At 40.4% G+C, this 16,678-nt stretch overlaps 1 protein-coding gene across 1 annotated transcript in view; it reads right to left on the bottom strand.

Moving 5' to 3' along the window:
* LOC138472433 (uncharacterized) overlaps positions 1-16,678 on the bottom strand; it is a 927,133-nt gene that overhangs the window by 61,008 nt on the left and 849,447 nt on the right. The window contains exon 6 of the mRNA XM_069610598.1: positions 16,116-16,234. Within this exon, the coding sequence (XP_069466699.1) occupies positions 16,116-16,234 (119 nt within the window). The remainder of the gene's footprint in view (positions 1-16,115; positions 16,235-16,678) is intronic.

Raw genomic sequence — 16,678 nt, 5'->3', positions numbered from 1 at the left:
AGGACAGATGAAATTTAGAGAACTCTGTCGACGACGGAGGCTGGCGACATAAATGTCTATGGAACCGAGTACCTAGACTAAGTTGCTGTTTCTGAGCATTAAGCGTGACTTATGATCCTTTCTATCCATCCAATCCTCTGTGAGAGCACTGCCCTGAGGTGGGAGGATTGTGTGAAGGATGAAGCAGATGAAGTGGTAGCTAGGGGCGAAGGAGTGTCATGGGAAGAATGAAAACTAGAAATGGGAAAAGATGTATTATTTATTAAGGATGGAAGGTGGTATGAAAAAAGGTGGCCAAAAAAAGATTTATATTGGGGACGAGTCTTGTCCGTTCTGGGAAGTGAAAGATGAGTTGTCAATGGAGGGTAAAGTGATGTTGAGAAGGCATATGTTGGTGTCGTTGAGAGGGAAGCTGGCAGGTTTAGCTAATGAGCAGCATCCTGGTATTACTGGCACCAAGAGAAACATTAGGGATAAGTACTGGTGCCCATCATTGGAGAAGTTTGTGGAAAGACTGGTAAGAAGTTGTTGGCCATGCACTGATTTGGATAATTCTGTGAACATTTTCAAACAGGAGGGTGTTTGTGTGGATCCATCTGAAGTAATATGGGAAAGAGTGGGGATTAACGTTTTGGGCCCTTACCATGTGTTTGAGCCAAGAATAAAGTTTCTTACGGTCATCGTGAACCATTTCTTGAATTGGCCAGATGTGAATATAGTGAGGAGAACAAGCATGATATGATTGTGTTTCTAGAGACTATTTATAGGAGGAAAACATACCCTAAAGTAATGTTAAGTGATAATAGACCACAATACAGAAGCAGAAATTTGGCGCGGTATGCAAGTAAATGGGTTTGAAATGGAGATTAATGATGAATTATCGGTTCATAGTGAAAAAAATTGAAAACAAAAAAGGTCAAAAGTCAAAATGTCGAAGAAAAAAATGTCGAAAAAAAAGTCGCATTTTTTAATACCTTTTTTATTCGGAATGGGGGGGTTCCCCCCCAAGCCCTCTTTTTTTTAATTTTTTTGTTTTAGTTTTACCCATTCTTTTCATTCGCGGACCCTAAAATAAATATATAATTTAAAAAAAGGGAATTCGACTTTTTTTTTTCGACCTTTTTTTTCGACATTTTTGTCTTTCAACCTTTTTATTTTCGACATTTTGACTGCACACCCGAATTATCATCTTGAATCCAATGGGAAGGTAGAGAGGTTTAACCAGGTGTTGGTGGATACAATAGAAATGGCTTCAAGGAACGGTATGGATATGAAAACATTGGAGGAGATGATTTGGATTGTCAGGTACTCTCCAAATATGGTGGTGGGTGTTTCTCCATTTAAGTTGATGCGAGGTAGGATGCAGAGTCCACATTGTATGAACTCGATGAGTAAAAAGTTGCTTGCACCCTGGAAGGGGTGATGGAGAAAATTAAGAAAACACAGGAGGAAGTTGTAAAACAGATTCAATAGCAACCCGAGGGGCCGGGTCCTCAATGGTTGCATCCCCCCTTCATCATGAGCATCACAATCTGCCTGGTATTCCACCAGGGCAGTTATCAGCTCAGCCCTAGACATATCTTCAAAGTCTAACTCCCTGGCTCCACAAGCACTTTGGAGAGCCTCTAAGTTCATCATAGTCAATTTACCATTTGCAATAGATTCCTTTGCTTGTAATGAAGTTATCTTAATACACACATAAACCTCAGAATTAACAAAAAGTTGATATTTTGTAAGTGGCAAGGTTACACACTGATTCTTAAAATCATAAGCATCCCACAGCTGACACCAGTGTAGAGACTGGAGGGGGGGTTATCTGTACTCCTGCCCTCTATATGGCAGAGTAGAAGCACAGAGCACCCCAGCCAAGATCCTCTCTATGGTAATGTTGGGCGAGCAATCAAGGCTTAAGCTCTCAGGACGTGATGTGGGCTGGTTCTTAAGAACAGTGTAGTCTCCAAGACCCCACAAAGGAAGGTCCACACACTATGTTAGTGATAACACAGTTCTTTATATAAATAAGGTTCAGGTTATATACACACAAAATAAAACACTTTGTGCTCAGGAAATACTATAATGATAAATATGTACAATATCTTTGTGGTACCACAGTTAATTCTTGTATCCATTAAAATACACCAACTTTGACACTCTCATTGGCATATAAATCAAATAGTAAAGTGAATCAACAATAGACATAAGAGGGAAGATGAGTTGGGTTAAACAACTGTCAGAACTGGGTCCCTACACTAGACACAGTTCTGTGTGAGGATCCCCCCCACCTGGGCAACCTGTAAATAAAGTGTTTAAACAAGCCAGTCCATATATTGTTTAGTATCATCTTGGTTCCTTCAAAAAAGGTTCTACTACTCCAATGTACCTGGTTTAGCAGAGTTCGACGCTGGGTCATCGGCGGATCCTTCTTGAGTGAACTCCCTTTAAGGCAGGAGGCACGTATCGTTGAGATTCCTTGAGGAAAAGGTGAACAATGTCGTCCAGGCAGCAGCTTCGGACCATGCACAGCTTGTCGGCGATTGGTCATGGACGTTTTGTGAAGATGAGGTGGCGGTGCACTTCGATGACAAGAGTTTGTTGCCGCAAAGCACAGTCAATGAAGAACATAGGCCCAGCAAGGGCGTCGGGTCATCAGTGTTGGTGTCAGTGATTGGGACTCGACCACGGCTGGCTTTCGGATCTTCGTTGGTGTCTTTGTGGACTTTGGTTGGCAGGAAACCCACTGGTGGATTCTCCTTGGTTCGTCAGCGACCTTTACTTTCTCCAGCAGGACAAAGTGGTCGACGGTGATGAGAAAAGGAGTCCTTAATTTCAAAGTGTCTTAGGCAATGGAATGTTGTGGCTCCGGTCAACAAGGTTACAGCGGTCCTCGAACCTCAGTCGACGGTGATGGTCGTCAATGGCCTTGACGTCCTGGCGCTTACTTCAGGATTCCTCGGTGGACCCCGTCTCCGGTTGGCAGCCTTTCGAGGACTGACTTACAAAGAGTCTTGGTGAAGTTAAGCTGGTGCACAATGGTCCCTCATAGTTCGGGAAGAGGTCTCCTAGTCAGGTCCTCTTTTGGATCAGTTGTTGGAGACACAGCAGCTTTTGGATTGGTGAAGGAAAGCAGCAGCAATTCTTCTCTTCCAGCTGGACTTGAAGGTTAAGCATCAAGTTTTCGACTTGAGCTTCTGAACTATTCTGGTAAGTGAGAGTTCCCCAGATATACTGTTCTGCCTCTCATTCACACTGTTGAGCCCAGCTCAGGCAGCCAATCATTCAGAAGGGCATTCATGTAGGCAGGTAGCCAATCAGGCTCACAGTGCATTCAGGCCATTCTCTTCCATCCAGACACCCATAAAAAGGAATGTGGATTGGGACAAGCACCCAGCCTTTCAGCACACCACACTGCATTCATGTCAGTTTCGGGTAGGGCTGTCTCATTATTTGTGTCACACACACAGCTACCAGACACATATAACATGAAGTGCATAATGGTCACACACTGCATTCACCCAGGTCCCACCCCAAGGGGGTACCCACAACATACAGTCACTGGGAAGGCTCCAGCCAGTCTGGCCTGGACTTCCCCACAATACCATATATGGAGCTTCCACCCAACAGCCAGTCAGGGGAAGGGACTGAGTCAGGGCTTCCCAGAACTTTGGGAAAACAAGGTAACATGTAATAGAAAGCAAGAGGACACAGGGGTCATCTTGTCTCCTATCAGGAATCCACTGATTCCTATGGCAGGGCCTGGGTATCCCAAAATGGAGGATACTCAGAACACCTGTCAAATTCTGCATGGAGCTGCCACCAGCCCATACCCTGCTCTGTGGGCCACACACATTTGCCCAGAAACATACACTAGGAGTACAGGGTTGTACCCCCAAGCACATGTGCCATAAGGTTATCCCAAGGGTCTGTTCACCACAACCAAAAAGGATGAGCTGCACCGCCAGGAGTCCCACATGGACTCCTGTGAAGAAAACAACACAGAACACAGATGAAAAAGGAGTATAGGACAAGGACATCACACACATGCACCTATAACATGTGGCTGTATGACACATGCTCCTATGTTACATACTCCAAACACACACAATCTCACAACACATCTTACAATGCACACTTACCACACATTTTTATGACACACACCTTTGTGACACACACTCCTAGAACAGGCCATCCTATGACATTTGCAACTACATGTGTCCCTATACTGCACTCACACACATTCCTATGGCACATACTCCTATGAAATTAACTCCAACAATAAACTATCTTACAACAGATACTCTTACCATACAGTACAGGCACCTACAGCATGCACTGCTATGACTCTCACTCTTATGACACACACTTTTATGACACACACTCCTGACACAGGCTCTTATCATAAGTGCACCAACAGCAGGTGCACCTAGGACATGTGCACCAAGGCCCCATGCACCTATGGCACATGCTCCTACCACACACACTATTATGACACACTTACCACACACTCTAATCACACATGCGCCTATAACACGTGCCCCTACGCCATGTGCTGCGATGACACACTCCTACATGTTCCTAAAACAAGCGCGCTTAGCACACCTGCGCTGAATACACCTAACATGTAAATGCAAGGCATGTGCTCCTACAACACATGCACGCACCACACACACTCTTCCAAAACACACTCTTAGGACTCAATCTAATCACACACACGCCAACAAGTGCTCCTATAGCATATGCAGCTACTACACATGCTCCAACTACATACAAACGCCCCTAGAATCCATGCTCAGACAACAAGCGTTCCTACGACATGCACTCCTATAACACATGGACCTACGACGCACCTCTTCCAACAAATATTCCAACCACACGGGTCCCTACAACATGCAGTGTAATGACATACGCAGACTGAGTTTTACAGTTTGTATATTAAAAAATTAACATTTTCTGAAAACTTGCATCAAAGGCATGGCAGGGCTGATTTTGATATAATTTTTCTGGCGATGTAATGGATGTACATTTTTCATCCAAAGTGTATGAAGCTTCGTATGATTTTGACATCTTTTGAAAACACACGAAAATCAGGGCTTACTTTGATGTACTTTTTCAGGAGCTGTAAATTGCATAGAAGTATGAACTGATTTTGATGTTAGTTTCAGTAGATGCGAAAAATGTACAAACTGTACCAAGAGTTTTAGAATTTCCCAGTTTGTAGATGACACAATGTACATCTTTTGAAAATGGACAGGAAAGTCAGGGCTTACTGTGATGTAAGTTTTCAGGAGAATACATTACATACAGATACTAACTGGAGAAGTCATACAGACTCCCATACATATTAAAAATAAACATTAAAGTTAAAGTTGACTATAATGTGAGCTTTCATACCATTTTTATTGGACGTACTTTACACTTTATATACAAATTCTACACGTATGTGTGCGAAATGAATTCATACGTGTAGACTAACATACCTCTAAAAATGTCTTCACATAACATTCAGAACTAACTCTGATGTCAGTTGTTGGGAGGTGTACATTTCATACATGTACAGACTATAAAAGTTCAATACAAGTCTTTTACTTGTAAAAGCCTCAAATGAAAGTCAAACCTGATTTAAATGCATGTTTTCATACATATAAAAGGCATATAGGACATGTGCATTTTATGGCTTTATACCAAACACTCATGTGCTACTTCTACCCCATACATTCATATGCCAAACACTTAAATATCAAGCATGCATAAGCCTTACACCACAGAGCCTAACGACACACACTCTTATGAAACACAGTTTTACCACATATCACAAACCTTCCAACGATACAAAGTTTTTACGCACATGCTCCTACAACACACACTCCTATGGCACAGGCTCCCATAACACCTTATCTAATGGCACATACTCTTATCACATACTGTTATGACACACACTACTGTAACACACGCTCCTGCAACACATGCTCCTATGAAACACAGCATAAATCTAGTGACACACGCAATTACAACTAAAAAAAAGTACATCTCACACACTTATGATACAGATATATTTATGCCATGGGTTCTTCTGCAACATGCTCTCATGCCACACACACATAATCTACATGCGCTTGCAACACACAATATTATTACAACAAACACTCAGAATCAATAATCACGTAACCTTCAGAAATATACACATCAAGGTACCAACATAATAAATGTTATCAATAAATAAAAAATAAAAAAAATTACATTAAAATCAATTATCTGGGTAACCTTAACTCACACGCACACCTAAAGGCATACAAAAGGACCATAAACATATATATAAATGCATAAAAACAAGACATTGTTTATAATGCAAAATCATTATGTAGACCAATAATAAATGTTAAAACATGCATAAATTGCTTGTGTAATACAAAATTGATAAATAACAAAATGAAATACTTTTAGCAGAACTGAATAACTGGATAAAAGCAAATGATATTTTAAGTAAATGTCAAAATGGCTTCAGAATGAAGTTTAGGACATCACACAGCATACTTATGTTAGTCTCATTAGTGGAATATGCATGGTCATGTAGGAAAACCATAGTATATGGTGCCTACATAGACTTCAGTGCCACTTTAGATACGGTGGTAAGACATAAACTCTGGTGGAAGCTGGTAGCATGGAACATACTGTAGGTCTGTTGAGAATGTTAATGTTACTACACTCTGAAACCAGTGTAAAGGTGTGTTTAATTCCTCTTGGCCAATTGGCTGTCTCTATTCCCACCGGTAGAGGGGTAAAACAGGGCTGTATTGTTGCAGCAACACTTTTTAACCTGTATTTGGCTGACCTTGAATTTTCTTACCGATCTAGTGCGACATGTCCTGTTAAAGTAGAAATGCAGGGCATCCGCTGGCTGGCCTACGCAGATGATCTGCTGCTTTTAGACTATGCACCAAAGGGACTCCAGAGACTGATCAATGATCTTGGAGATTTCACAAAAAACAATGGTCTCCAGATTAATATTGAAACAAATTAATGTTATGGTGTTTGCTGGGAAGCAAAAGAAAAAAGCTAACATAAGCTGGTTCCTTGCTGGGGAAAAATGTGAATGTGTGAAATTGTACAAATATCTCGGTCATTATATAGATGAAGGCCTGAATTGGAAATTACATTGGGAAAAACCAAAACCAAAATGTCTGAGACTGGTTGGGATGATAAGCGAGTTCATCGGAAGGAATGGTGGGCTGTCAGTTAAGACTGTTATACTGCTATACTCTATGAAAATAATACTGGTACTCGCTTATGGTATTGAAATATGGGGCCATGGATTTGTATCTGAGCTCGTCAGATTTGAATCAAAAATGCTATGTAGACTGCTCTGCACAGCCTCAATCACTATCTGTGGAGTACTTCTATCTAGAATATGACCTGATCGGTAGCTCTTCGATTCTGGTGCCCAGATCCTTTATGTGCTCAATGAATTTATTAACACTGAACAATGGTACTGTCATGGTGGACTATGTAAGAGCGTTTCTGGGCCTTGATAACTACATCCGGATCAGAGTATGGGGAAAAATGTTTACTCTATATACTCAGTGGAAGGGAGGATGTGGATTTCTCATGATATCAATTAACATTAAGCAGATAAAAAGCTGGGTTAAACAGAAAATTCTATTTTTCGACCAGGATAATAATGTGGTACAATTATCCACTAAGATTAATAGAGACGCATTTATTAACCACATAAACTTTTCCTAAATACATTGAGGCCTTTCCAGAATCGAAGCTAAGGCAATACATTCTGTTAAAGTTCAACTATTGTATAGCCCTGGAGATTGAGGGTGGGAAAAGGTATACCACGTGGGGAGCGATATTGCCGACTTTCCAGAGAAAATGTAATTGCGTCACTTAAGCACATTATGACAAGATGTGAGAGTCTTATTTCGGTTAGAGAAGGTATTGTGAAACCCTATAATAATCATTTTGAATGTAACAATGCCTTATTGCCCTGGCAAATGTTCATGGAAGGTAATGATCAAATTGTTCTACATTTTATGATTAAACATTACCTGAAATTTGTTGAAGTATGAATTGAATGAGCTTTTAATTGTTGTTTTAATCTTGCTGACTATCATTTTAAGTCTATAGAATTGGACATTTTAGATTCACTATGTTTTTATGTTTGTCTTGCTATATGCGTTTATGATTCATATATATATATATATAATTCTGTTTTTAATGTTGTTTTTAATGTTTTAATGTTGTTTTTAATGTTTTTTTATTATCATTATTATTATTATTATTAATATTGTACATACAACAAAGGGCTGTATGTATATTAATAAAAAATGAACATTAAATTATATTATACAGAAGCAGAATTCCTTCAAAAATTCACCGAAAATGTGAATAAATAAATCTATAATAACACAATATATATAAGCATCCAAGTGGCGTAATTTACATATACAACAATATCAATTAGCATGATATCATTTTAAAAACATATACTTTATAAAACAGTAAACATATTATAAAAAGAAAGCACGGGCTAAACATCTAACAACGTATTAAAATATCACATACAGAAAAAGATGAATAACAATTACTTAATTATTTTTTTATAACACGCTTAAGACCAGAAACCAGTCTCTAATCACAGGATTGGGATTCAAACCTGTATTACTCTGAATTGTCTTGCTTCCAAGTCAAACACACTGCCCCTGAGCTATCCTCCCGGCTTCCTCTACAATATGTAGACAACATGTATAGTCCTCACACTGTGCAAATAAAATGTAAACATGTAATATGTGTGCTAAATCCATTTTTATAAATAATGCAAACTGTAAATACTAATAAAAACATTACAATTGTAATACACATTAAAAGAAATAAAATCAATTTAAAAATGTTTTTGTTATTAAAAACCAACAAGTATTCACACAACACTTTACATTACTTACATTACATTATAAAGCATTTTAGAGCAAAACAAATATTGTAAAACAAAAACAGGGTGAGTTAAGTTTCTTAATGTATTGATAATGTTTATTATGTTATTACCTTAACGTTATATTTCTGATGTTTGTAGGCTTTATGTTTTTATTGGTTTAACCTTAACGCTTTTGTAAAAAATGTTTTCATATGCATATATATATATATATATATATATATATATATATATATATATATATATATTGTGAAGGGTCAGAAATTAGCAGTGGAGGCAAAGTTGTAATGTTTTCAACATTTGACATCTTTATTAAAATAAAAGGGTTGGATAAAGGCCTTCCTGTCCCTAACGAGGAAACTAAAACTAAGGATCAGTTTGTGTTTCTTTATCAAATTTATATATACTGTGCTTGTGTCCAAAACATATTAATCTGATGCTCACACTGGAAATGAACAACTAAGGGTGCAAGGAAAATGTCTCTCATTCAGGTTTCGCAAAAAGTGTACAAAATTAAAACAAGTAGATACATCAAACCAAAATAGTGTCTCCCAAGAAGAAATCCTTGGATCCAGTGGGTGGTTCCTTTCTCCTGTATAATCTCAGGTGGAATGGTGAGAATGTCTTTGTTTTTCCAACCAATAGTTCCGTAAGGATGGCATTTTAAAAACATATACTTTATAAAACAGTAAACATATTATAAAAAGAAAGCACGGGCTAAACATCTAACAACGTATTAAAATATCACATACAGAAAAAGATGAATAACAATTACTTAATTATTTTTTTATAACACGCTTAAGACCAGAAACCAGTCTCTAATCACAGGATTGGGATTCAAACCTGTATTACTCTGAATTGTCTTGCCGGTCAAGTGGCACAGCGAGTAGAGCGCCCGCTTTGACACCCGTGCAGAGCCTGTTAACGCAGGTTCGAATCCCGGCGGGGCCAAACTCAGCCTTTCATCCTTCCGAGGTCGATAAATGAGCACCACACACCGTGGGTAATAATAAGCAGCGCTCAGATACCTGAGGGTTTGTAGCGCTATATAAAAGCCTAATTATTATTATTATTATTATTAAAAGTGTCTCTTTCACATAACATCTTCTTAAGGATGGTAAAAGTGTCTCTTTCACACACCAGATCTGTTGGTTCCTGATACCTGGTTCAGGAAGTGTGTGTGTGTAACCAATATATTCTGCACCATTCATCTCTTCTTAGGTTCACTTAGATAGAATTGTGAACACTAGCCTGCGTCGCATCTAGATAGAACTGGAAGTATTAACATGTTCACACTTGGATAGCATTGTAAATATTAGCATGTCCACACTTAGATAGAATTGTGAACACTAGCCTGTGTCGCATCTAGATAGAATTGGAAATATTAGCATGCCCACACTTGTATAGAATTGTGAACATTAGCCTGCGTCGCGTCTGGATAGAATTGTGAATGCTAGCATGTCCACACTTGGATAGAATTGTAAATGTTGGCATGCCCACGCATGGATAGAATGGGAACATTAGCCTGTGTCGCATCTAGACAGGTTTTGATTGAAGGATAGCATGCCCGCGCCTCGATGAAACTTGAATGTTAGCATGGGCCACACTTAGAACTGTGAACACCAGCCTGTGCCTCTCCTAGATAAGATTGTGAATGTTAGCATGCCCACACCTAGATAGAACAGTGAACATTGGCTTGCGTCGCTTCTAGATAGGACTGTGAAAGGCCAACAAGTGCCACACTTAGGGACAACTGTGAATATTAGCATGCTAAAGGTCAGGTAACCCACTAACCAATATAACCTCAAACTCTGCATACTTAAAAACTCAAAAACTCACACAACCATCTCTCGCACCACAAGCCGCATGCACTTCACAACACTGCAACAACACATAAGCCGGAGCAACAGCACACGCGGACTGACACCGATCCAATACCTGCACCAAAGCTCAGTATCTGGTGTATACCGAGCTGAAGCTGCCAACAGAACACCACTCCTCTCACTATCCTACTCCCTCTTCACCTTACGAACCCATCCCACCTTATCGTTTACAGATCCGCCAGAGCGCCTGGGGACCAATTCCATTGGTGACGGTGCGCGGTACAACTACCTTTAACATTTAACATTAGGTTTCTTTGCACTGAGTTCACAAACCAAAGGGTTTTATTCACAATGAGATGTTTCACATAGGATTCTCTTCACCCCCTTTGATATGTTAGCAGACCACTTCATATACTTGTTCATTAGAGATCTTCCTGTGAGCTCTGTAGGTCTCTACTTATACCCTTCTGCCAGGTATTTTGATTCCAACAGGAAAAAGGTCTTTACTCAATTTCACCACTTCCACTTGCCAAAGTCTCTATTATATTTGTTTTGCCATATCTAATGCAAAAGTAAGTAAGTTTCTCTCTATGCTTTCTGTAGACCTCCTGGTATAGCCACCCCTAGTAGGTTCATCAGATCCATGGTATACTCTCCAGGCAGGTGTCTTCTTACAAAGTGAATGGACTTATTCAACTTCAGCTTGCCTGGTGTTTGACTGCCAGAGTTTCCTTGCATTTGGTTCTTAGATCCCTTGGTATATTGTCCTGCTAGATATCATTTTACAACATCATATTCTTCTGCATATTTCAAATGGATTGCCTGGTGTACTCCCCTGCCAGGAATCTCCTTCTGGGGTCTTGCAGATCCCCTGGTATGCTTCTCGGCCAGGTACCTCCCCCCCACCACCAAAAAGGCTCACTGTCTGATCTGCTTCTTCCACCAGGACTTCTTTTAATGTGCTCACCATCTTTCATTATAGCACAGTTGCATTCCTTCACTGTATATACTTCATTGGCTTGAGGCACTACTTGTTCCAACTTTCCCCACATTGATATCTCATATACAAGTTCTGTATTTTACCTTCTTCACTAGTATTCATTTGCTTGTGATTAAATTTGCTCCAACTTTGCCCATATTGACATCTCATACATGAGGATTTCTGCAAATTATGTATTTGTATTATACTTGGTTGGTATTCAAAACAAGTCCTTAATTGCTCACATGCCTATCTGTATACACTGGGGTCCCCAACATCTCAGGGCAGACTCACCAGCGCTTTGTAGTGGGGAGACCCCCGGCCGGCCCATAGAGTCAGGGTTCGCTCCAGAGTACTTTAAAACAAAATAGCTGCACCTTGAGATGGATGGGGGTGCAGGTTTTGTTACTCCAACACCAATCAATAAGGACAACTCAATGGTTTGGCAAAGGGGAGTCTGTTTAATGACAAGGACAAAAAATGGGGAAACATGGAAATCAACAGTGATGCGATAGTCCGTGTAGCTTCAACTCCCTCAAACTTCATACAAAACATAACTTTTTTACTCAAAACGCATCAATCTGATGTGTAACACTCAAAAGTTAACATGCAATTATATTGGTTAGGAAAAGGTAACTTTAATATAGGTGCTATATCTGTATATGGTAACGGAGTGAGGGGATTGGGTAAACACCATCAGGTGGCATCTAAGCCCTTCCTTCAAAAATGACAACTGTAGATATCACTAAAAGTACGATGTCTCATTGGTTCTACTAACTATAGGACCCTATATTATTTGGTCCATTGTGATTGGGTTGGCATCAACCCATTGCATAAATCTCCACTTTGCTTAGCAGCACACAGAACGGTCAACCAGGGGCAGGGTGTCCCCCAATTTACCCTGCCTTCCTTCAATCAATCACCACTTTATGGGCTATGTGTCAATTAGTTCACTGTGGTTGGCCTCGAAACTGCATCTTATTGTGTCGAAAAAGTTCTGATATCTTTGTCTGGGCGGTTGCCAAGCGTAGGTGTGAATCAGTGCCTCGTCTAGCTCGGGTGGTCACATGCTACCACACCATGGATTTGCCTCGTTTCTTTCAATTTGTGTATTTGATTTTCGTTTCATCCGCCACCTGCCTTCGCCTTCTTATCTCGATTCTTCACAGGCAGTATATTCTGTTCTTAGCTTCAATTAAAAGTAGCTACTGTTCATAGCTTCTATCAATGTGACCTTGGATTTCCTGGCACAAGCTGCCTCTGCCGAGTTTTGATTCAGCTTTCTTTCCTCGTGTCTGCTAGAATATGAATATTCTTGCGTTTGGCCTATAGTAATAGTAACCTGGGTCGGTTCTGCTTTTTAGTGCAAAGTGGACTAGCACTTATACAATGTGCTTCATTTTGAGGCAGATTGTGTACAATGGCGCTTGCTGCTCTATTCTTCTACTTAGCATAGCAAGCCACACTGTTTTCTTAGCTTTCTTGCGGTTACAATCATATGTACAGGCGTTAGCTGGTTGAATAGCTTCATCCTGCTTGCAACTTTAAGCTTCTTTGTATTGTAACATTGCTTTCTTCTTATAGGTTCATGACATCCTTATTCACGGCATTTTGTCTTTTCGTGTTGTCCTTTGGTTGTCATTTCTTCTATGGGTGCATTAGTCCAGTCCCTCCTGATGTCACCATTCATCTTCCATTAAAGACTTTTTGGTTTCTTCCTGTACAGTACTTAAACAATCTTCATTTTGTTTCATTTGCTGGTAGGGTTTTCTTAAGGGGTACCTTACTGTCCATGGTTGTCTGGTTATTGGTACTTCAACAGGTATTGTTCTTCTGATAGGCACTGGGCAGAGCCCCACTGCGGCTCTCTGCTGGTTTATTTGCTCCTCATACGTCACGAATTTCGGTGTGAACGTTCCTGGTACTTCAAAATGGGCGACTGGAGTGCAGGCTTTATTTGGGACCTCCTCTACACTCCCCCATCTGGTCGATTCATCAACCACTTCCACTTCGTCTTTTGGATTCATCTTACTTGGTTCTTCTGTATTAATCTTCACTTCATCTTCTGGGTTCATTCCCTCTTCATCTTCTGGGTTTGTACATGAGGGTTTGAAGAAGTGTCTCTTTGGAGTGGCAGTCTGGTACCGTAGGCCTTTTCCAGCATGGTCCATTCCCATGCTGCTGCCTTCTCCCTTGGTTTGGCTTCCTGCTTCACTCTTCTCCAACACTGTTTGAATAAGCACAGCATTTTTGTCATGTGCGTTCAGGTTTCCTTGCAACAACTAGTCTGCACGTTTAGCGTGGCATTTCCTTCAATCCACATTAACTCCCTCCTCCTCTTCCTTGTCTCCGTACTTGAGGCAAGAATGTTGCAATTATGAAGTCTTTTCTGGGAAGGGAAGAATACCAGATCTCTTCTGATAAGGTTGCCACCTTTCCCCGATAGCAGTCTCCTCCCATGTGATATTCCCTCACAATACCACCCCCAGGGTCAGGATCAAGTAGCGACTGCTGTCCCCTGGCCACATGGGAGGAGAGCTCTGTCTGGGGATCAGTGATGACTCCACAGGATTAATCACTATATATATATATATACATATATATATATATATATATATATATATAGAGAGAGAGAGAGATTTTTGTATGCTCTCATATTGCTCTAGGAGGCTGCAATAATAGAAATGTGTCCATGGTTTTGGATTTATGATCTCTTAAATTGAGTAAATCAAATACCAAATGTATGCAACTGCTGCTCTCTAAGGACCTTTATACATATTAAAACCACTGGTGTTTAAATTATCCCTTTAAAAAGTTGCATTACATCAACAGAGTTTTAACTTTGTTAAATGTTTGTCCCATGACGTTTGCCACTTCCTTCAAATCATGTTCTCAGGCTCATATTCTTATGAAAATTGCTCCAGGACCGTTACACTTAAGTGTTGCTACTGCATAACCTAACTCAACAATGGCCTCGCTGTGGCCCTCTGGCGCTCTTGTAGTATAGCTAATTCATGAACCTACCAGGGTGAATGGGCGGATAGGTTCATCTACATCCGTTCTTCTCCCGCTCTTTGTGGTCATAACCCATGATGCCTCACCAAGCTCTCCTTTATTTTTTTTATCTGCTTCAATAGAAAGGCAACCAGAGGCATTATGCGCCTCTTGTATAATTTTGGTACCAAAGGAGGGGTCATGCACAGCCACCCATAAGTTGGACACCGTTAGAGCTCAGCATGGCAGATCTTTCCAGAGGGCTCCATACTCACCAGGCTTGGGCCTGCCCTCCCCTGCTGAGGTCGAAGCCTAGCAGGGACTGAGGAGAAATAAAATAGAAAACGTAGATCCCCCAAAGCCCAGCAGTGGGGTCCATGTTTCTAGAAGTGTGACCTTCTGCAGCCACCCACAAGCCTGGGCACTCCTTGTGCTGATCCCAGTAGAGGCTCCTACAGAGACCCATGCTCACCAGGCCTGGGTCTGCCCTCCACTTCCAAAGTCCACGCCCAGAAGAGGCCACGTGGGAAATCATAAAACAGCATTCTTAGAACCACAATGCCCAGCAGCAGGTTCAAAATGTTCAGGAAAATAAGAGGCTAGCCCAACAGGCCTCTGCCGGGTTCACTATCAGGAAGGACAGAAAGGAAAACAGGAGAACTATGGGATCAGTCAGGTGCTTCATACCACGCGCTATGAGGGGGAGGAGCCAAAAAAGTAAGACTTTTTGGAAGGGTTCTGTCAGAAGGCAGAGGGCCTTCATAGAGTGAGCACTCTGACTAGGATAAGTAGGACTAGTCGAAGTGAAGATTACCATTAAGTAATCAGAGCATTTATGACCATGTTCGGAATAATTTCAAATGAACTCTTAGATTCCTTTTTTACAAAGAGACTTTTTTGCTTGTTTTGATGGCGCAGTTTTTTTACCTCTCATGTGCTCGGTAACCAATAATGCATAGTATAGGAGAGCTAGGGGTTTCACCAGCAGTGTGTGTGTACACCGATTCTGAGGGTAGAGCTGCAAAATAAAGGTATACGGGTGTGCTAAAGACTAAAAACTGTCTTGCTCAACCTTTGCACGCATGACTGCTCTTCTCATGTGCCTCTTCACTCATGAGAAGAGTATTAGAAACCCCCAAAACTGCCTTCCCGAGCACATACAGTCACACCAAGCCCATTGTTGAACACACAGCAACACTGATCGCTTTTGCTCCACTCAATATGTTTGCTTGCATGTTTACTATGATTTTAGAAAGATCAGGGTTAAAGGAACTCCTACTTTCTTTCACACGATCATGTCACGTAATATATTAGTTGAATACGATATCGATATATATATATATATATATATATATATATATATATATATGCCCAAGTCTTACCCTCTTACCTGTACAGCTGAGGGCACGACCTCTTGAATGCCATCGATGACAACCCTAACTTATTCTGATTTTTCAACTTCGTTTTCTTCATCAGATCCCGCACTCTTCCCCATGGGTGGTTTTCAATCTGTACAAGCAACAGGAAAATCTGGCGTTCAATGGCTGTAAATATTGCACTTTCCTCTTTCTTTTGTATGTACAAATAAACACAGTTCCCAACACATGTCTGTGAAAAAACATTAAAGTGGTTTTTCAGGGCTCAGATAATGCAAATGGTTAGAGTCCAAGGAAAACAGAACCCACCGTGATAATTACAGTTTCCTATTATTATGTCTATAAACGGCTTTTCGAAAATGAAATGTACTCATTAAAACAGAGATGATTGCCTGTTTCATTTTCCATGCCATCTTTTTTTGCTACACAGAATAAACAGAGAAAAGATCACGAGGAAATGTAAAAAAGCTATTCTTTCTTGTAAGCAATTAACATCATTCCATAAACGATTTATACATATATAGTTGCAGTGATTCTGTTTCGAAGAAAGGCAGCTTTAACCACTAGATTCAATGTG

Source organism: Ambystoma mexicanum, chromosome 8 (assembly GCF_040938575.1).
Source record: "Ambystoma mexicanum isolate Mex_15411 chromosome 8, UKY_AmexF1_1, whole genome shotgun sequence".
NCBI classification, from domain to species: Eukaryota; Metazoa; Chordata; class Amphibia; order Caudata; family Ambystomatidae; genus Ambystoma; species Ambystoma mexicanum.
The sequence above is the reverse complement of the archived record's forward strand: the minus strand, read 5'-3'. Positions and strand labels throughout refer to the sequence as shown.